Raw genomic sequence first — 21,173 nt, 5'->3', positions numbered from 1 at the left:
GTTGCATGCTCACTGATCTACCTGTTCAGAAGCATTTGTGGGATCAGAGCCTAAGCGTATTAAAGTTAAGTGCACTTAGATGTTAGACTTGCACCGTAGTGCAATTTCTTCCAAGTGTCACCCAAAATTAACTGAAAAACAGGAATGATTGAGGATGCTTTAACTGCTGAATCCTTGGAAAACCATTCTGAAGAGTTGGACTTTTAAAATTGAGAATTGGGGACTGTTGTGGGCCATTACCATGTGTAATGTGTAATCCTGAACAAGGATTTGTAAAATGTTCCTACTCGTTTAGTCTACTTTTAAAGAATAAGTATTTTTTCCTGTGAAATAATTTTATCAAAATATAATATCTAAATATTAGTGTATTGATTATTTGCTGTTGATTTTGTGTTTGAGTGGTTGTGTTTGCTGAATAAATCTTTCTTCTTTGTCTATATAAGAAATCTGGAACGAGTATCTAAAAGGCAGGGTCAGTATGATCAAATCACATATTTCCCAACTTGAATGAAATATTCTATTAAAATGGCAAACAGTGGATGCCATACTGGCACTGTTTAGGCTTGTTGTGTTTTAGGAACCTTGGGATTAGTGTTTATCTGTCCCATAAAGGACACAAATCATTTAGATTAGAAGTAATCTGATTGTATTGAAGTACAAATTAGAGCACAAAGGCCATTCAAGTGGGTTAAGTGACCAGGCTTGGTAAACACCATATGACTGCTGATTGGTCGATGAAAGAGTATTAACTGAAAGATAATGATGGATTTTAATCCAAATCTCTAAAGCCCAACAGCTGTAGTTCCCAAATGAGTTCACTCATGAACAGAGTTTTAGGACACTAGTTTATTTGTTCCCAACTATTTCTCTTGTAGAAGACTTAATTTGGAATATAATTCATTATTCCTATATAGAATATAGGTGTTCCATACAGCTTTCTTTGATCTACCTTCAGTAAATGAGTTCTTTATGATTTTTATGAACATTGGAGAAATTGCAGTTTTCAGTGTTCTGCAGTATGCTAGGGTAAATTGTGAGGGTTATTTGGTTTAGGAAAACCAGCTGATGTTCTTCCTTGTTCATGTCTCTCACCAGCATAGTATGAAGTCTAGTTAAGTACTGAAAAAGCAAACTGGGTAACTGGTATTCCACATAAACTTGTTTCTAGAATGCTTACTGATGTTAATGCCTAAGAATGGCAAGTAAATGCTTATCACTGATAATATGTGAATTTGTGTAGTGTTTTATTTCAGAGGGTCTGTATATAATTTCAAAATGGGAATTACCTTACATAATGAATTTATGATATCCTGTGAGTGAGAAGTGGCAGCTGTTTAGGAGTACAATGTAACATCATTTAGGATGTGAAATGGAAAAATTAGGGAGGCTGTATTTATTAACGACCTCACTGTTGGGGGCTATACTACTTTTTTTGGATTGTTGCAGTAAGAACTTTGGTTGCAAAGTTTCAGGTTCTCTCTTACACCCCAAATTTCTGCTTACCCTGAAATGTATGTAGTCATTAAAGGAATCAGATGAATGCATGTAAAATTTAAATTTGTGGTTCCCTGGTCCGTCGGTCTACTTGGTTTGGAAATCAACAAGGGGACAGATGAAGTGGTCCTAAATTGCTGTTTACAGTCCAAGCAGTCAGACACAGGGAAAATAATTAGGGTCCTTGAAAATTATACTGTTTTATCTTTTCTGTCTTTGTATCTAGAAAAAGTGCATGAATAAACCGTTCCTCTATTGTTATTCAGGATTTATTCAGATAATCTAGAGAAGATATGCTCTCATAACAGGAGCAGGCATTAGATCAGCCTGCGTACTGTACCTGCAGATTGTTTTGAGAGGAAAAAAGGAGTCATTAGTACCTAAGTTGTGTTTTGTCCTTTTGATGTAGACACATCTAATGCTATAGCAAGTGTAAGTAGGTATGGATCTTGTCCTTTGGCTGTACAGTATAATTAAAAATGCAGTTAGGGAAACTTTACCTGATACAGAAGTTACTGGTGAACAACTTTGCAGAACTGGGAGGCTGTTGTTCAGTACATGTTGACAGGAGACCTTGAATGCAGTTATATTAAAGCTGTCTGAAATGCCTTTAGAAAATCATGACAAAAATCTTGTAACCTACCTCTGCTTGGTTTTGGAGCCTCTGAAGTCTCTTATTTTAATTTGTTTTCTTATACATTATAGATAATGCTTGAAATGCAAGAATTTGCTCCCTGAAAAGCTAGATAAAACAGACTATGGTAGCTATACTGCAGATTGTTATCTTGAGAGTTAATACTACTTGAGTATTGGCTTGTGCATTTGGGTAACAGGATGTCTGTTTTACTACTACTTCACGGAAAGGGTAAAGCGAGAGAATTTGACAAGGTGCCCAATTATGTTTTATATATGTGTGTGTGTGTATGCTTGGCCCAGCAGTAGCAATGGAATCTAATCATAGAACTGTATAGGTTGGAAAAAGTCTTTAAGATCATAGAGTCCAACTACTAATCTAGCACTGCCAAGTCCACTAATGGTGTCACATGTCGTGCTTGCTCAAGATGTTGTGTAAGAACTTTGGTATGCCCAAAGTTAGGATAGGAGATAGGGTAGAGTAACCTGTTACATTTTGTTTCTTGTCTTGACAGACTAAATGTGTTTTATAACTTCTGACATTTTGGATGTGGTTAATCCCTAGATGATTAGCCATGTGAATTTTTTTTTTTTTTTTTTTTTTTTTTTTTTGGTCATTGGAGTTCATGAAGCTGGGCAAACCAAAATGTGGGTGTGAGATTACTCCCCTTCTTTGCATGCTTCAGTTACCTTTGGGAATTTTTGCAGTGTGAGTAATGTTAAGGCTGGGACACAAGTATGCCATGAGAAACTCAATAAAATGCAAGTGGTGACTGTCCCACTGAGAATTCGTCATGGTACGATGTGAACCTTAAATATCTTTAAAAGTCAAGAGCTCTCCAGGTTGATCGATACCAGGATGTGGTTGTACTGTGGCTGAAGGTTCTGCTATAGCATCTGTAGTTGCACAGAGTTAGAGTTAGCCCTTAAGATGCTTCTTTCTATGTAATGCCTATTTTTTGTTTTGTTTTGGGTTTTTGCTTATTTCTTAGAAGATATTTTTTCATATATCAAAGGGGGAGAGTGGAGATTAGGATACAGCCCCACTTCCTGAAAAATATTTGTTGATCATCTGTAGCAGAGCTACAAATGCCACCTGAGCCATGCCCCAGTTTAAAACATGAACAGGATTGGGAAGAGTTTCACGGTATCAGCCTAGTTCATGAAGGGTCTCTGAATTAAAGACCTTGTTGTTTAAAAGTATTTGGAAACCAAAGCTGCTACCTCACTTAACTTCTCAGTGTCAATTTTGATTCCTGTTCTAAATTTTGGGAAAAGTCTTTAAATATTAAACACAAACAAACAAAAACCCCTTTGAAAGTTGCTTCTGTAAATTTTAAAGTTTGTAAGTTTTCAGTTTTTCCATTTGCGATGCTGGTTTGACAGTACTGAAACAGACGCTCATGATACTATTTAATGATTATGCAATTTCTGAAAATAACATTGTGACTAAATTGATTATTTCCTAGAGAAAACTTTAGCTACAAAACAGGATTTTCCAAGGGGAAGTAGAAAATATAATTGGAAAATTTACAGCTGTATATATTTGGAAACTTCTGAAAACTAAGTTTTTAATATCCATTCATTTGTAAGGGTATTTTATGTGATCTCTGAACTCTAGTTGCTTTCCTGTGTGGTTTCCTGTGGCAGATATTAGTCTGTTTCTGCTGACAGTTGAACTGGGCTTGCTTTCTTCAACTCTTAGCTAAGGACTGATAATTATTTTTTTTAAAAACAATGAAGTGTCATTTAGTTGACAGTTTGAGTTACTGATTCAATTGGCCATTTAGCATAAGCTGAATGAATTACTCAGAACTCACTGATACTTGCTAGTTATTTAATTGCAATACCTAATTAAACATAATTAATCAAATATACAAATCCATTTTTTATTGTTTACAAATGACTTTTAAATTAACTAGTGCTTCCTAACCTTCCTTCTTTTTAGGGATAAGGAAGCATTAACATTGCAAAACTGATGAGTCCCCATCTGGAGTTCAGGGAACTGGCTTGATTACTGCTTGTGATGAGTTCAGACTGAGATGGGTGTTGAGAAGGATTCTGGTTGGGGAAAAGGAGATACTGGTGGTTTTTTTTTATTTGGAGACTGCTTTAGTCTTGTAAAATAAAAGCTAAGGGAAGGGGGAGTTTATGGGAACACAGGGGAAGAGGAAACACCTGCCTTCTGATGTGTTTATGGACTGCACGCACTAGGGAAAGAGAAACTTCAAACCAACAGCCAGCGGGCTGGCCCAGAATAAGTGGCAGGTTGCCCTGGAAAATCTTGTATAGCCAAATACAGGTCTGATTGTTGGGGCTTTGTCCTGGCTGAAAGTACATCAGGACTGGACTTGAAGTTTTGGGTTTTTTGTTGGTTTTTGGTTTGTTTTTTTAAGTCTTTTGTTTCTTACAGTGATAAAGTATAACAGCAGTATAGGACTTTATCCAAGTGCATAGCTGAGAGAACATCAATGCTCCTGCCTAGCTGCCAGAAATAGTCAACTCTGAACATTTGAATATCTTGTCAGGTTCTAGAAGAAAACTGAAATTGGTTTCTCTTTAATTCCTTTCTAGTTTTTGAGCCTTTAGGGTTCATGTTTTCAGTCATCTCTGCAAGGATTAGAAGGATATTTAAAAAGCTAGAGTTCCTAGGGATTTTTATAACTGCACGAGCCAGGCTTAAGAAAAATACCTAATACTGCAAAATAAAATTCTGAGAGCTAGCAGCCCTGAATTCATGAGTGGAGTGTCATAAGCAAAAGAGTCATCAGATTGATAAATTAGTTTTTCTTAAGTGAACCCTTCCAAACGTTTGATGCTTCAAAACGTCATTTTTTGATGTCAGCACAGGAGGCATATTCAATCTACTGGATCTTTTAACGCAGTAAGTATGTTTAAAACTGTCTTTTAGCAGAAATTGTGTTCAGTTATCAGCCATACAGCAAAGTACAACTTGAGCACAGGTTAACTAGGTAAGCTAGTGTGAGAGAGCAGGGTCTTCATTAATCAGGGTATCTATTAGAGGAATCGTTTAGCACAAGGATGTTTCCATTATAAAGTCAACTCTCTACACATTGAAAAAAAAATTTTTTTTTTTTTCTTAATTAATAAAATGTCTGGGAAGTTGAAACCCCACCAAATGTCTCCAAGGAATGTGACTGCTTGGACAAGGGAGAGAGACCTACCGAAATAAGTTATAAAGTCAGCTTTACTGCAATTTTAAAGTTGCAAAGGGCTTTGAAAAATGAATGATTGGAAAGAAATCTCTCATGAGAGTAGCCCAGGTTTTTGAAGGATAACTTCAGCTATAAATGCTAAAGTAAAACATTCTTGTTGTGCACCTCAGCATTTTCAAGTGCAGAAAATATATATTCTGTTCACACTTCCATCTTTCTGGGGGTTGTATTTATTCAGAGGAGATTAATGACCAATTTTCAGTGTGACTGCCTTCATCAGAAGTTGATCCCCTCACAAAATGATGTTTTTACTTTTTACAGCAGCAGTATGCATGAATTTTTGTGAATACTTCAGATTCATAGTTGTAAAAGGAAAGCTGGAAAAAAGTTTATATCACTAAGGAGATTCCAGAATCTTATCCTGTGCAGGATGGCAGTATAAGACTAACTGTGACTTGTGTAATTTTTTGTCAGATATTTTTATGTTAAATAACTTTATTGTAGTATTGAGTTTTAATTACTTTTATGATTATATGGACATTTAATAAAGCCATGTGTTCTGCAGATAGTCAGCAGGATGCATAGATTGGTACTTGTGGTATCTGCAGTAGAGGAAGCGGTTTGGGATGATTTAAAGCAACTGACAGTTGTACTAACAGTCATTTAAAGAAGAGTAAGGAAATTTTTTGTTAAGGAGTATGGAGAAACTCTACCTTATGCCCCTCATTGCCTCTGGTTGCTTGTATGTGGTGGGGAGAGGAATGCCAAATCCTTCTCTTTGCACGTACTTCTCCAGATTTTCTTTCTTCATATAGCCCCTACTTTTTCTTAAGAGCCAAGTCATCATTTGGATGTAACTTTTGGTGTGTTCTGTTCTTCTACCCTACTTCTGCCCTACATGGTATGAATGCTGGAGGAGGTGATGCACTTGTGCTGGCTGGAGATGGTTTCCTTCAGCATCTGCTGCTGGGCTTCCAGGGGGATCTCTGCTGATGCAGCCACATTGGTGTGGGTGTGGCGCCAGAGGCTCTCACAGTGTTAGCTCCTGCAGAGACCTTTGCAGCCCCTCTCTCATTACTGTGCAGTACGGACCTTCATGATCTCTCTCCTTTGTGTCCTGTTTTTCTGATGTTAATGATTTAAAGGCAATTTTTCATGTTTTGAAATTCCACTTCTTAAGGGGTGAGCTTAAACAATACTTTTTTTTCATCTGTTCAGACAGTGATGTAACCTTTACACCTGTGCAAGGATTAATTCCCTGGTCCAATTAAAGGTTTTAATGTACATGGTGATTTAGAAATGTTCTGAAAAATGTACTGGTGGATGTGTTTTTCTGTTTTCTCTGCTTGCTTTTGTTCTTCATCAATGTACAAAAAGAGATTGAATTAGACTATTTAAGAAGAACGTGTAGAATTGTTTTATGTAATTTGAGTCTTTAATGACCCCAGAGAGGGGAAATTGCTGTATTTGCTGTTAACCATCTATAAATGACAGATGAAGCGAGTCAGAGGAAGTTTATGCTGTTTGTGAGGCCGGCAGAAGATGTCATACTAGTTCTGCTTTTTAATTTATTTTTCTTTTCTCTATGTGTATATGGTATGACAACACATGAGCAGGAGGATAAGAAGAATCTATGCAGATAGTGGGGTAGGAAAAGAGCTGGTGCTGGGCAAGAAATAAGATTAAGAAGTTGTCAAAATGAGAGCAGCAGAGATGCAAGGAAAGGGGGCAGAAAAAACATCCTGCCACAAGGAAGAAAATTCCTAAAATTTCTTCAGGCTAAAGGAATCTGTAAGTTCTGTGGAATTTAATCTTTCTTCTTGGTTTCAGGTTCCCTCTGAGCTTGTGAGTTGTATGTACCTTTTGCCACGGATCATAGTGAGAATCCTTTGCTGCTCTCAGGGTGTTAGAGGTGGGCCTGGCACTGGAACTTGTTCTAGATTTACTGCATATCTGTTACAGTGCAACTTACTCTTATTTTATTGGGCATTTAGAGAGCTATAGCCTCCTGACCTTTGTGATCTAAAATAAACTTTAACTAGCCTACTAGTTCTCAAAAAGTCTTATAAACTTGACAGCAGATGGCACATGCTTTTTGTTTAGCCCTGTATATACTATCTTAGTGGGCGGTAACTGCCTTAGGAAAAAATCAGCATCCCACCAGTCACCATCTGGAATGGCAGATTATATGTGGGACTGTCATGAGAAAGCATTCTGATGTTTGTAAATGTCCGAAGGAAGGCACTGCTTGTTAGCACGGCAGTTAGTATGCAGTCAACTGCGAGAAACTCACTTTATGCAGTAATCAGCAAAAGCTGAGTTGTGCGCCTCAGGTCCATCTCTGTAATATGGTTAGGTGTAAGGGGATTCTTCCATAGTTTGTTCATTTTGATGACGAACTTAAATGGCCCTTATTTTGGCAGACATTTAATTTTTATTGGTGCTTTTGTGCTGAAAAATATATATAAATTCTGCTTCTCAGGTACTGTGTCAGAGGTAATGTTTAGGTGTCTCATATCCGATTATACCTGATACTGATAACAAGCACAAATCCATGCTATAAAATGTGCCCTTGCTTTGACAGTGTAGTCTGAGTTAATGGGTGAAGGGAGGGATGATTTGGACACAAAGGTGTAAAATGACTTGCCAAATAATACCCCATGGTTTTGTTCCAGATGGAAATGCACATCTGCCCCTCCTCTACTCCCATTTTACCTTCTCCCAGGTAGGGGTTGCACAGACAGAAATGTAAACCATGGAGGATAGCCAGAGACCGCTTCCCCCATCCTCTGGCTCTGGCTCTATGCAGTAAGCCTCCTTTCTGGACATAAGTGCTTTGAGAAATACTGTTTTCACCAGTTTTGATGGAAGGGTTGCTTGTCATTTGTGTGACAGGTTCTTTATGTAGAGTATTTTAGATAGTAAAGTTGATCCCATAGGAAGCTCTGGGCTGTATCAAGTTAAAACATCTTTGAAAGGAAGAAATCTGTGCATCTATCATGCAATTTGCTTTATACTGCAGTTAAGACACCCATTGTGGTTTGTGTTAAAGCATATTTTAGTCACACTCAGCTGGTCTGTGTATCTGCTGAAATGGGTATCATAGAATCATGGAACAGTTAAGGTTGGAAGGGACCTTAAAGATCATATAGTTCCAACTCCCCTGCTATGGAGAGGGACACCTTCCACTAGGCCAGGGTCCTCAAAGCCCCAGCCAGCCTGGCCTTGAATGCTTTCAGGGATGGGGCATCCACAGCTTCTCTGGGCCATCTGTTCTGGAGTGTCACCACCATCATAGGGAAGAGTTTCTTTCTAATATAAATCTACCCTCTTTCAGTTTAAACTCTTGTCCATGGCCTTGTAAAAAGTCCCTCTCCAGCTTTCTTGTAGGCCCCCTTGAGGTACCAGGAGGCTGCTGTATGGTCTCCCAGGAGCCATCTCTTCTCCAGGCTGAACAACCCCAACTCTCTCAACCTGCCTTAACAGGAGAGGGGCTCCAGCCCCCTGATCACCTTCATGGCCCTGCTCTGGACTTGTTCCAACAGGCCCACGTTTTTATGTTTGGGGCTTCAGAGCTGTGTGAAGCAACAGTTTAATGAAATGGCATGTACTTCAGTGATTCAAGTAACTGACTTGATTATTCTTTTTCTCAGTACTTTCAGTATACTTGGTGCAGAGTATCTGCAAGGGTGTGGGGCTTAAAGTGTTTATGCAGTTTAGTGCTGTTGGAATTGCCAAAGATTTTTGGGGTAGAGGGAATATATTAATGGAGTCTCTTCAAGTGTTTTTGCTTCTTGAGCATGATATGCAAATAGTATACTGATTTTATACAAATGAATAGCAGGGAAGAAAAACAATCCCCCACATGAATTCTTCATTCAAATACTACCTTTTGGCTTTAAAAAATGTTAGAGTTATGTCCAAAAGTTTATGAAACCCAAATTGGATTAATGCAATATTATGGTTTCACTGGCTGGAATGCAGAGAAATGAGGAGCATTTGCCTGTCAATTTTGTGTGAGCAAATGCACTCGCTCTAACAGGCTCTTAATTGAGGGAGAGCAGCGTGGATTATCCGCAGCATGGAAACACATGTGTGTGCTACTTCTGGATCATGGTGTGAAATGTCAGCAAAACCAGCAAAAGGCTGCCTCATTTTTTTATGAATGGAAGCGTGTATTTTAATGTGGAGTAAGGTAGGTATTCAGAATGGGTTTTGCAGGCAGCAGTCACTTCAAGCCTCAGGTAACTCCCAGCTCTAGTTTTGGAGAGGTCTGTGCAAGTCAGTGTACGGGCAGGAGGAATTAGGGAGTGGCCGTATCTTCAGCTTTGCCAGAGGCCTCTCTGAGTTCAGTTGCAGCACAAAATATGCTGCTGGTTCCTTTAAACAAGAAAAATAGGAAGTGTATTGTATTCCAGGCAATGCTAAGTTTAACCTGGTCTGTTCCTGCAGGTGCCTTCAAACTAGGTGATCCACTTGCCTGTTCTTGTGGTCTGTCACTACCAGATGGATAATTCTCTTATAACTTGATCATAAACCTTAAGTAGTTAATAAGACAAAACATATGTTATGTCCCTTTACCTTTTTACTATGAGCGAGCACTGCTTTCAATATTTTTTTCAGTTCCGAAAGGGAATCAATAGTTTGCATGGACATTCGCAGTCTGTTACAGATGACTGATGCAGGACCGTCTTTTTAGGAGCTCTTTAAGATTTATATTCACTGCCAGTAATCATTGTAGTTTTGAGCAGAGTTTTCTCTTCTTTGTTTTCTTAGTGCTGTCAAACAAGCTGATGGGTCTCAGTCTCTGAATGTAGCTTGTTCTTTTTTCATGCCCAGCTATTATTTTCACACAGTCCTCAAAGGTTTTGCTCTTGTGTCTAAGAGCTCTTCTGCAGCATTAACCAGGCTTTATCATGGATTAATGGTTTCCAGTGTAACTTATATTCAGCTCCTAGCATTGTAAGACTTAGGCTATATGAACAAGACGGCTGCCTACTATGCCTGGCTTCCTATTGTGGTTTCCTTTTATGCTCGGGTGAATTCTTAATATTTTTAAGAAAGGTAGGACACTATTTTTGCTTCCTAAGACCAAAGCTTTATTTATTCCTCAAATGTGATTATGCTCAAGCAAGATAAAGCACCAGCCAGCTACAAATACCCTGTGGGAATCACCCATTATGTCAACGTGTTTTGATCTTTATTCGTGCAAAATCATGCCTAAAACTTTTTTAAATTGAAATAGATGCTTCACTAGAAGTACCTTACACCTTGTACCAGTTCTCTAATAAGTTAAAAGCCATTATCTTTACAGTGGGTATTAAATTATGTTATGTTTTAAGATAAGATTGTAAAACATACAAAAATATTTTTTTCTTTAAAAAAAACTGTATTTTTTGTTTCTTTTATTTTTGAAGACAGGTTCAAACTACATCCCCTACATAATTTTCCTTTTATAAGTTTGTTTTCATTTTTTCTGAGTTGTAAAAATTGGTGGAGATGCATCTAGTTAATGTTTTATGTTGTTCAATGTAGATGCCTTTTCTGTGGAGGAGTACAAGAGGAGTCCTTTGATTTGAAAGAATACTTGGATAAAGCACTTTTGAAAGATGCAAGTAAAAAGCCCAGTCTAGCAACATTATAGAAGTCCAGAGATTTAGCAAGTAGTGTTAGAAAATTATCTTGAAGACAATATAATTAAATTTATTTATTACATTAGTAATTGATAAGATAGTTCCCTAGTCTCAAGGAACCAGATTGTGAAAATGGGTGAAATTTGGAATACACTTAAAACTTGCTCTGTTCATTTCTACTTGGAAAAATTAATCTGTTTAATATTTTGGTCTACTTTTTGAGGAGATGTTATTAAAATGACATGTACTTTTCACATGTTTAACATCTTAAAAGCATCCCACTTTTTAAATTATTATTTTTTGCTGACTGCTTGGGAGTTTGGCATGTGACATGTTTTAATCCTGGTTTTATCCAGCAAAACTCATTTAAGTCTGCCTATATTTTCATGGGTTTTTTCCTCCTTGCTGAGTGTTGCTTTAGAAATACAGAATATTTGGGGGTTAGGTCTTTGATGGAAAACTAGAGTTCCTGGATGAAGTAAGATGTAGATATGACCTGATACTGACTGTCAGTGACGTTTGGTATGTGATGGACTTCATTTTGTTTATGAGGACACTAAACCACAAAGACTGGACTATGTGGTACCTGACCGTGTTGCGGGTAACACACCAGGGTGGCAGTGTGGTTATCAGGAATGTGGTATGGATTTATTCAAGGAACTTCTTGATGGAGAAAGCTAGGGGAGCTCAGCAGCCATTTTCCTGGCAAGTCTATTCTTTCTGATGGACTTACACACATGGTAGGGGAGGACAAAAGGCTAAGACCACACGTACAACCATGCATTGGACATCTAGGTATTCTTGTACAATTAGGTAATAGTACTTAGAGTGCAAGTTAACTGAAGGTAAGTAATGGCTTAATGACAGATTTCTGAGTAGAAAGCATCAATTTGTCAAATGGTTCATCAAGCAAAATCATGTTATGATAACGCTGGAAAACTATCTGCTCCTCTTGAAGCATAATTCAAGATAGCTGTCTGGACTCCAAACTGGGTTAACTTTCTTGGCAGCGGTCAGATATGTTATGTCAGGTGAGGATATGTATCTTTGGTAAGTAAGTTGATGTGTAAATCTACTATTGTTAATGTTAAGAACGCCAGAAATCTGTAAGTACCAGGGCTAAAGAAGAAAGGATCAACCTTATAATTAGACATAGCTACAAACATGGACATATGCAACCACAGCCTGTGATAATCTAAGTCAAGAGTGATTTTATTTACTTAAGTTTAGCTGAGCTCACAGTCCAGTACGATAGGTCTAATTTTAGGTTTCCTTAACATGGACTATTTCAAGGCTGGTGAAACAAAGCAAAACACTAGCTACTAGAACGTTTTCAGTTTTCTGAATTACCTTCTACTGAACAGCTAATGTTTATGATGTGAAACAACCATCTGTTTTAGTAGTTTAAAGAGAATCTTGTTCAAATGTTAAATACTCTAAAATGTGTTAGTGAAGAGGCTGTCAGCCATTTGTCATACTACACTATTCAAAACTTTTCATGCAGAGGAATAGTGAGCTGACTTCCTGTTCCGCTTTGCATTGATAAACCAGCATCAAAGTACAGGCAAAAAAGGTACTTAACCTGGTTTGGTCAATGTGCTATGATGAACTGATTATTCTTTATATGCTACAAGGAATAAAAATGTACTTACTTATCTGAACCATCCAGTTTTTACTGTAACTTTGAATTAAAACATTCTATGTGCTTTGTGAGCAGAGGTGAAAGAAATAAGAAAGAGTTGATCAGATGTGTATGGCCGCATAATAAATAGTTTGACAGGTGGAAACTTTGCAGAATGTGATGCCTCCTTGAGGAATTTCAGGACAAGATGAAGATTAAACATGGCAGTTCTGTGTTTTGATTTGTACTGAAAGAGAGAGGAACACATCTTCTGAAAGAAAACTGGTCCCTTAAACATATGGGAGATTTTTCAAGGTTGGCTTCAAAATAGTCTCTAGTGCTTTTTTAACACTGTAGGATACTGCGCACAAGGCACTATGCATATGCTGTTCACCGCAGTATCCCAATAGAACTTGTTGCCCAGATGGTGCAAACCATATGTCTCTTGATAGTTTATCTATGTCTGGGAAATACTACCTATAAATATAAGAAAGATTGTAAGAATTCTCAAAAGCAGCTGTAGTGAGTTTCTTGTAAATAATGCTCTGGAGGTATTCAGGCTGAAAGCTGATTTCTGATTTAACTTTTTTTTTTTTGAGTGGCAGAGATGAAGTATGGAATCATACTTGCTCCAGTACAAGATAACAGCTCTTAAGGCATGTGTGCATACTTCACTGGTTCATCTGCATAGATAGGTTTTCCCCATAGGAGGTGCTTAAGAGCTGTACATCACAAGGCTTCAGTCTTGAGTCTCCTGTTCCCCCTCCTTCCCCTCCCAAGATGTCTAGTTGTCTGAATGAACCTTTTTGGAAATGTAACTATATAGAAAGCCAGTTAATTTTTATATTTGTTCCCATGTCTTCTGTAACTCATTTGACTATTTCCAAAGGCTAAAGGAGAAACTTTTCTTTGCCCCTATGTAAGTTGTTAAAATACATGTTCTATTTCGCTTACGTGGCACAGATCCACAGAGGGGTGGCAGTCTAATTACATTTCCAGCATAGTGGTTCTTTGAAGTGTCAACTAATTAGGAATGGGCATTGCAAAAGTTTAGACTAGCGCTCAGGAAAAGAATGCTTCATGTAACCATCACTAATTCATTAGGATAACCAAATCTTATTTCCTTTTGAGTAAAGATTTGCACATTCTCACCTACAGCAGTGTACTATATATAATACTTCTTTGGAGCTCCTCTGAAAGCACAACTCTGTTTAAAAGTAAATTAGCTAAATTGAAAGGCTAACTGCTTTGAGCTTCAAGTACAAAGGATGTCCACGCTTAGATTTCTTTGCCAGCTGCAAGAGGCTGAGATGTGGTTTCAGAAATCCGAACAGGGTATCTCATGACACCTAAGAATTTTAATGTGGTGTCATAAATCACTAATTTATTCTTGTTCCAGTATTGCTTGCAGAATCTATTCAGATCGATCAGTTTTATGTACTGGGGAGGAAACGTGATGGGGGGACAACCTCAGTCTGTTAACAGCTTATGTCATATACCTGAAAAGCTCTTATATTTGCATTGCTTCCTCTTATGATTTTGATCAGGGTAAAAATGAGTATATCTGGTGTGAATCAGAACTTACTTTTGCAAGACAAAGAAGCAAAAGTACTTGTGGAAGATGAATATGGCACACGATCCCTTTATGGACTTTGATTTTTCTGGATCATTTCAGCTGGATGTTTTCCAACATACTTGGATGCTCCTCTTTGTTTCCGGCTTTTTTGCTTGTTTTCACAGTCTCATCTTTCAATTTTTAATTGTGTCTAGATCTCTTAAGTCATAGAGTAAATAACACTACAATGATATAGCACTACCTTTGTAATGTGTGTGTCACTCCAGTGTGATCCACAGAATCATGTCCTTTTTGTATGGGACACTTTTTAATTTGTGTATCTTGTTATGTATCAGCTGCTGCTGAGTCTTGGCTTATACTGTGCTGTATCCAGGTTATACAAAATTGAGAGCTAGCAGGCTTAATTTGTTATATTTTCTCCATATGATAATTTTCATACTTTCTCCCTTTTAATGAACTCATATTCTTGTTTTTAGTCTTAAACCTACTTCTAAATACTTCACAATCCTATCTATAACTATTACTCTAATGATTTTTTTTTTTATTTCACGGAATATCATGATCTCTTTATTCTCAGTTCACTGACTGTAGTCTCGAGTAGCTGCTTCTGTTACATGATAATGTTATTGGGCTATGTGTAAACCTGAGGAACAAAATGGCCCCATTTCATACCTGACTCTTGGGGAGTGAGGATAAGTACCATCCAGAACTTTTCAAAATCTGTCTGCAATGAAAAGCTCTTTTTAAAGGAAAAGGACACTTGCCAGATGCTTGCTTGGATAAATTTCACTGACTAGGAATGGTAGAGAATAGGAGTAATGCTCAGGTTTTTTTGTTTGCGTTTTTTTAAAATCACAATTTAATGTGTATGTACAGGTTTCATAAACGTGTAAAGCGTTCAGATAGCCTTCTAAAGAAAGGTTTCCTCTCACAAAATAAATAACATTCATGGTGAGATTCTTAACACTGGCTCAATGTGGCATTGTACTTGCTCTGTATATTCTAGAGCCAGGATGTTTCAGCAGAGATTTTTAAAGATATTTTTTTTTTCCAAACATAACTTTAAAGAAGAAAGGAAGGAAATAGAATTTTAAAGACAAATGGGACCTTTCACGTAATAACCTTCTTATTTTTTGAACAAATACATATACCACAAGAAGTGATCAGTTAGGGTAAATAACTATGGTAAAAGTTTCACAGTATTACTGTATGAAAGATGTGTATACTGTAAAATGTCAGTGGATGTTTGCCACCAACATTTTTCTCTTAAACACTTCAGAAGGGACTGGATAAGGCTTTTCAAACACGGATGATTTGCTGTACCAAATGTTCAGGTGTCTCAAATCCCAGGAAGGTGAGGGCTGGGATTTCTGCATAGGAACAGACAGACTTCTGAGGGCTACCCCATGGTTTGGTCTCTGGCTGCATGTACAGGTCCTCACCAGGGCTGGACCAGTCAGAGTAAGCTGCTGCGAGCCATCCTAAAGCCAAGGCTTAAGATGCTCGATGTAGGTATTTTTTCCAGAAGTGCATTGCATCTGCTGCTCTTATCAGTTCTTGGGAGGTCAGTGCTGCTTATAGTCAGGTCACATTCTAATTCAGATGCAGAGCTTTAGTCAGGGTTATTTTAAAATTTCAGCTTATGGTTTTTAATTCTTAAATTAGTAGCAAGGGAATGCTGTAAAGACCTTTATCCTGTGTTAATGCAACTGAGACAGTACTTTGTAGTAAAAGTGAGTTTAAAACTATTTGGTTTGTAAAAACAAAAGTGAAACTTGGCAGTGTTCTTTGTCTGAAGGTTCACTTTCTATACTGAGAGCTGGGGATGGCTTAGGGTGTAGGTGTTGTGTCTGAGTCCTTGCTTGCACTTTTAGCTGTTTTTTTCTGGGTGTGTCTGTATTGAGACCACTTTTGATCATGTCAGAAGTGCACATTTGAGACAAGTGTTCGCATTTTCCCCACTTACCCTGCTTTAGCAGTTTCAGACTCTACCAACTGAAAGGTTTTGTTTCTTTGGTTGAAAGTAAACCAGTGTGCAGCCCAGGTGTGTATGTATCTCCTGCTGCAGTGATAATGGGCTAATGCAGTACCAGGCTGGTGCTTTCCAAAGTAAAACCCCTTTGGAAGGTTCTGGTGCTGTTACAGGGTAACTCAGCAGCAGCTGTGTGCTCTATCAGTTCGTCTTCTGGTCCGTGCAGCTTTCTAATACAGATGTTTGCCACTTTTAAAAGTATCTAAACCAACTCAGTTTCATTAGGTCATTGAAATAATTACTGAATTATATTTTGAATTATTATTTGCTTTCTGCAATCAAATTCATGACATTTCTGACAAGCCAGGACTTTTAAACTCTTACCGATTTTACTATTAAATAGTTGTTTGTATGTTTATAGCATCTAAAACAATGTAATAGAAAAATACTTTTTTTCCCCAAATATTTTACTTCTGGAAACTAACACTGTGAAATAAAAATACACAGAAAAATGGAGTAGGGGAAGTTATTTATGGTTTAAAAAATACATTGAAAAGTAACAAATACCAAAGCTCTAAGGAGATTAAATTTTCAGATGAAAATGTCATCTAAGCTCAGCTGAGTCGAGGATCTTGGTTGCTTGCCTTGAAATGTGATACTTACTCTTAAATGATTTAGTGTGACAGTGTCTAGCCTACGTTTTCAGGATCACTAGTAATTTGTTTTAAAAGCAATTAGGTACCTGTACCCTACAATTATTTTTTTAAAATATTTTTTGTTTTAATATTTGATGTGATGCATATCTTAATATTGTTTTTTTTGTTTGTTTGTTTGATGACAGGACTATCCATTATATGAAACAAATATGACTATGACTGTGAACTCTGTTTATTTAGAATATTTGATTGGTGAATCATACTTGAGCAGGAATCTGTACAAATACAAAAATTTTACGTGTGGGCTAGAGTTCAGAATGTGATGAAATAGTCCATCCCACCATATAAATGTCTCTTTAAATAACCTATTTCTGAAGGTGTTTCTATGTACATACCTGTGCCAAAGAATTAAACAGACTTTCTCCTGGTAATACACTTGCCTGGATAATGAGAGGAGTATTCTATATTGTTTGTGAATACTGCACTGTTTTGAGGAGGACTGATATGACTGCTTTTGTGTTTCATTTTTTGTTCGTGGAGGTGTGGTCTCTCTCATTCTGCCTGCCTAACAGGGTGGTAGGTGTGCACAAAGATCTGTGCTGCTCTGATTCCTGAGCTGAAAAAAGGACCTTGCATTTGAAGTCTTTTTGCTTCTGAAAGCTGAATAGAGGTGCACCCTTGCCCAGAAAGAGCTGCTCTTCTGCACAGCTCCCTGAGCCAGCCTTTAACTGATCCAGAGTAGGGGTGGGGGGGAAGAATTAAGTATAAACAGCAATTTGTTTATCCAAGGAAACAACTATTTTCTATTTGAGTTACCCTAGACCTTTCGCCGCCTTTAAAGAGCACCCCCCCCTTCTTTTCTACTGATTTAGCATTATATCTTTAAAAAAATAGACACCTCCCCACCTCCCCCACCTCCCCCCCCCCATCTATATAAAACTGTTCTTTGTGCAACTTGGTTCATTTATGATGGTGAGGTTTTTATTCTCTAGGGAGAAGTGCATGTTTCAGGTTCTTGCATTTTTTTCAAGGACTGTCATTTACTGTGTATTTGTGTAGCTCCCACAAGCTAACTTCTAGCTCGCATTTCTGTGTATAATTGTTTTAATTGTGAAGGTAGTGGTGGACTGCTATAGGCAACATCTTAATGCTTGTATGAAGGCTGAAGATTTGAGTGTAAATGAAAGTGGAAAGTATTCATTAGCCTCACTTGAACAGCCTGCAATCTTCCAGTATTTCAGTAATATCTCATCAGCATCCTTTTTGTTGAATAACTATTTGAGGCAGTGGGTACTACTGTGGGCATTGGAAAGTTAAAAGCTCTGGAACTGGTGTTTAGTGAGGCGAAGGAAATGTATTTGAAAATATTCTTAACCTCTGCTAGAGATGCAATAATAAACCTGCTTTAAAATAGAGAGCTCACAGAATAAAATAATGAGTTGTGTGTTGTCATGTGCAGACAGATATATTGTTAACTTACTATTACTGAGCTCTGCAGTGTGTCACAAATGTGTGTATTTTTCTATTAAGCAACATTTCTGCAATTTGGAACCTTATTTGTTGGAACTGGTCTTTGGTGCATGGTGTATAGCATTCTAAAACAGAAAATGCTGGTTTAATAGGAAGCATTATTAGTTGGCTCCTAGTAACAATTTTGTCTGTTTCCTTTGTAGGTATGAAGCGTCCATTAAGTCCTGACCACGTCTTTGAAGATGGGATTATGAATCAGCCAGCTGTTCTCTGGGGTTTTGAAGAAAAAGGACTGAGGAATGACAGACAGGACTACCAATTAAGCAAAGAAAAAAAGAAGATACTGTTTTCCTTCTGTGAAGTGTGTAATATACAGCTGAACTCTGCAGCACAAGCTCAAGTCCATTACAATGGGAAGTCTCACCTGAAAAGAGTGAAGCAGCTAAATAATGGAAAACTCCCTGCAAGTACAGCTCCTGGTGCTCTGTTTGCAAGTACAAGCACAGGTATGTGATAAGAATGAAATGTTGCATTTTGGTCAAGTAATCTGGGGAAGCGTTTAAGTTCTACCTTCCCCACCCAACATAACCATTAAACTTAATACAACTACTTAATAATATTTTCCCATGTTCAGAATTGCTGGTGTATTTCTTTTCCTGTGAAGCCAACTTCTATTGAGGCAATGTTGCATTAATGCATGATTAATGGCTGTGTTGGGCCTTGGGCAGTTGAGATGTGGTCTGTTTAAAAGTTGCTGTTGTGACTTCAAATGGTCATGCATTTTGTCATTTGCCTTTGTTCCCAAAACAAAGTTCTGGAAGGATGTATGTGTACAGAAGAACTTTTAAAAGAAATGCAGTGGTGGGAAGAGGAGGAGGAGAGCTGGAATTTACAGGCCTGGCCCTTTCATTGTTTCTGTTTTCAGTGGCCTGGGTTTTAATTACTGTCATTCAAGTGAGAAATAATTTGAAATAATACTTTTTTTTGCCCAGTAAGTAAAGATGCTTGGGCAAAATGCATTTAACATGCATGATGTAAAGGTGCAAAGCACATAATGTGCATTTTTTGTTGGATTTTTTTATTTCAGCGTTAGGCTCCACTCATCGCTGTTCTGAGAAAATGTAGTGTTTCCTTACTACTTTACACACAAGGAAGTGAGCCCATGTCAAAAATGATCCAGTCTTGTATGGTTGCAAGGGTAAAAGATGTAGTGACTCTCCTTCCCTGTTTTAAGGGGTCCTGGTATGCTATATAGTCTCTTGCTTTAGTGTTCATTGTTTAAGGATTTTGCTGCAGGATTATCCCTTTTCTGTGATGTTCCAACAGCGCTGCAGAAAATTTGTTAGACCACTTTGAAGGATGCTTTTCTTACTGTTAGTAGAAATAGATACTTTCTTGCTTCCCTTCCATTTATTTTGTTAAAGAAAATTCAGAGGTTTTTGACATTCTGTAGAATCCAGAAGGGCCAAAGTTGATCTTAAAAAGTATTCTTTACATTTCAAGCAAGTATAGTAACTCATCCTTTCTAGTTCAGAGATAAAGAAAATGCTGTGGTTTAAGGAATTATTGTCTGGCAGAAGCCAAAGTTGTTTCTTACTGACACTTGACATCTGTTACTTCATCAATACCAAATTTTCATGAAAAAAATTTAATTAATTTTATTAGAGATTTTTTTTATTATTAGTCATGTGAGTTTGTTTTGTATGGAAACAGTCAAACTGTATTAAAGGGTTTAACAATTTTTTTCTAATTTTGATTCTTAGAATAAAACTGAATTTGACTTTTTTTAAAAAGTCTGTATTATTGTTTTTGTTTGCTTTAAAACCAACTAGTGTAAAGTTATCACTTGGGTAAGGCCTGTGGTCAAAAGATTAAATTCCTATTGAGTAACACCTGAATTACTTAATTGTGTGCATTCTTAAAATAGCTTCATATCTATGAGACATTCTAATTTAATTTAAATTCCTCTGTGTGCTGATAGAAAACATTTAAAATGTTTGCACTGTATATTTCCTGTTGCTTTTTTGTTAGCTGGGCATCTGTACCTGGTGTCTTTGCTGTCATTCTTGGGGATCACAGCTCTGGCACTGTTGCTCGAAGAATGCACTGATGCTGAATATTTTACATTTTATGGACCACAAGCTTTGGAGTTACTGTATGGCTTAGGAGTTAAAATTCATGTTTCCTTGTGCTTTGTTCACTGATCTCTATATTAGACTCTATCATAGTTATTTATTAGTTATGCTGGTCTATCCACTGTATATTGAAACAGACATTCTGTTTTCATAGCTGAAGGAAGTTGATTTCATAACATTTAAAAGAAAGAGATGGCTTACATGGCAGTTTATTACTATTATTATTGTATAGACAATTTATTATACTGCTTAAGAGCCAGTAGGACAACAAGATTTACTGAAATGTAGTTCTCAAAGAACGCTTGTGAAAAAAAGTAGAAATTAATTTTCTTATAAATTTACATTATCCAGTCTCTATTTTAATGGATGATCTATGGAGTGTTATTACCCATTGTAATGGGAGTCTGCCTTTGCCATTTCTTTGGCTAACAGAATTATTTGTACAGATGGTAAGAGAACAGTTACAGTCATCTCATCTCACCTCACCAGTTAAGAGACTATTCCACGTGTGAAGGAAGCAAGCAGCCCCTCTCATACTTTGTTGTTATAACTACATAGGCTCCTAAAAAACTAGGTAGCAGTGATTAAGTAGTTCAGGACACCTCAGGAAGCCTTCTGTAAAAGGTTCCTGCTAATCTCTGGTTGGGGTTTTCTTCTGTCTTCATGAGTGTGAAATTAGTAATATTCCTGTTGGAAAATAAGGTGACTGTAAAATACAGGTGACTAAATATTCGCTGACAGTACAGAAACCAGGACTATAGTCCTGATCTTGTGTGACAGAACTGATCTGTGCACCATCACTGCCTC

The 21,173-nt window shown here is 37.3% G+C and overlaps 1 protein-coding gene across 1 annotated transcript in view; it reads left to right on the top strand.

Annotated features, from left to right (window-relative positions):
• Positions 1-21,173, top strand: part of ZNF385B (zinc finger protein 385B) — a 168,577-nt gene that overhangs the window by 14,500 nt on the left and 132,904 nt on the right. Inside the window, exon 2 of the mRNA XM_040603330.1 lies at positions 18,435-18,737. Coding sequence (XP_040459264.1) covers positions 18,437-18,737 — 301 coding nt within the window. The 5' untranslated portion in view covers positions 18,435-18,436. The remainder of the gene's footprint in view (positions 1-18,434; positions 18,738-21,173) is intronic.

The sequence above is a fragment of the Falco naumanni genome, chromosome 8, assembly GCF_017639655.2.
Source record: "Falco naumanni isolate bFalNau1 chromosome 8, bFalNau1.pat, whole genome shotgun sequence".
In the NCBI taxonomy this organism is placed as follows: domain Eukaryota; kingdom Metazoa; phylum Chordata; class Aves; order Falconiformes; family Falconidae; genus Falco; species Falco naumanni.
This window is presented reverse-complemented; position numbering and strand designations above follow the sequence as displayed.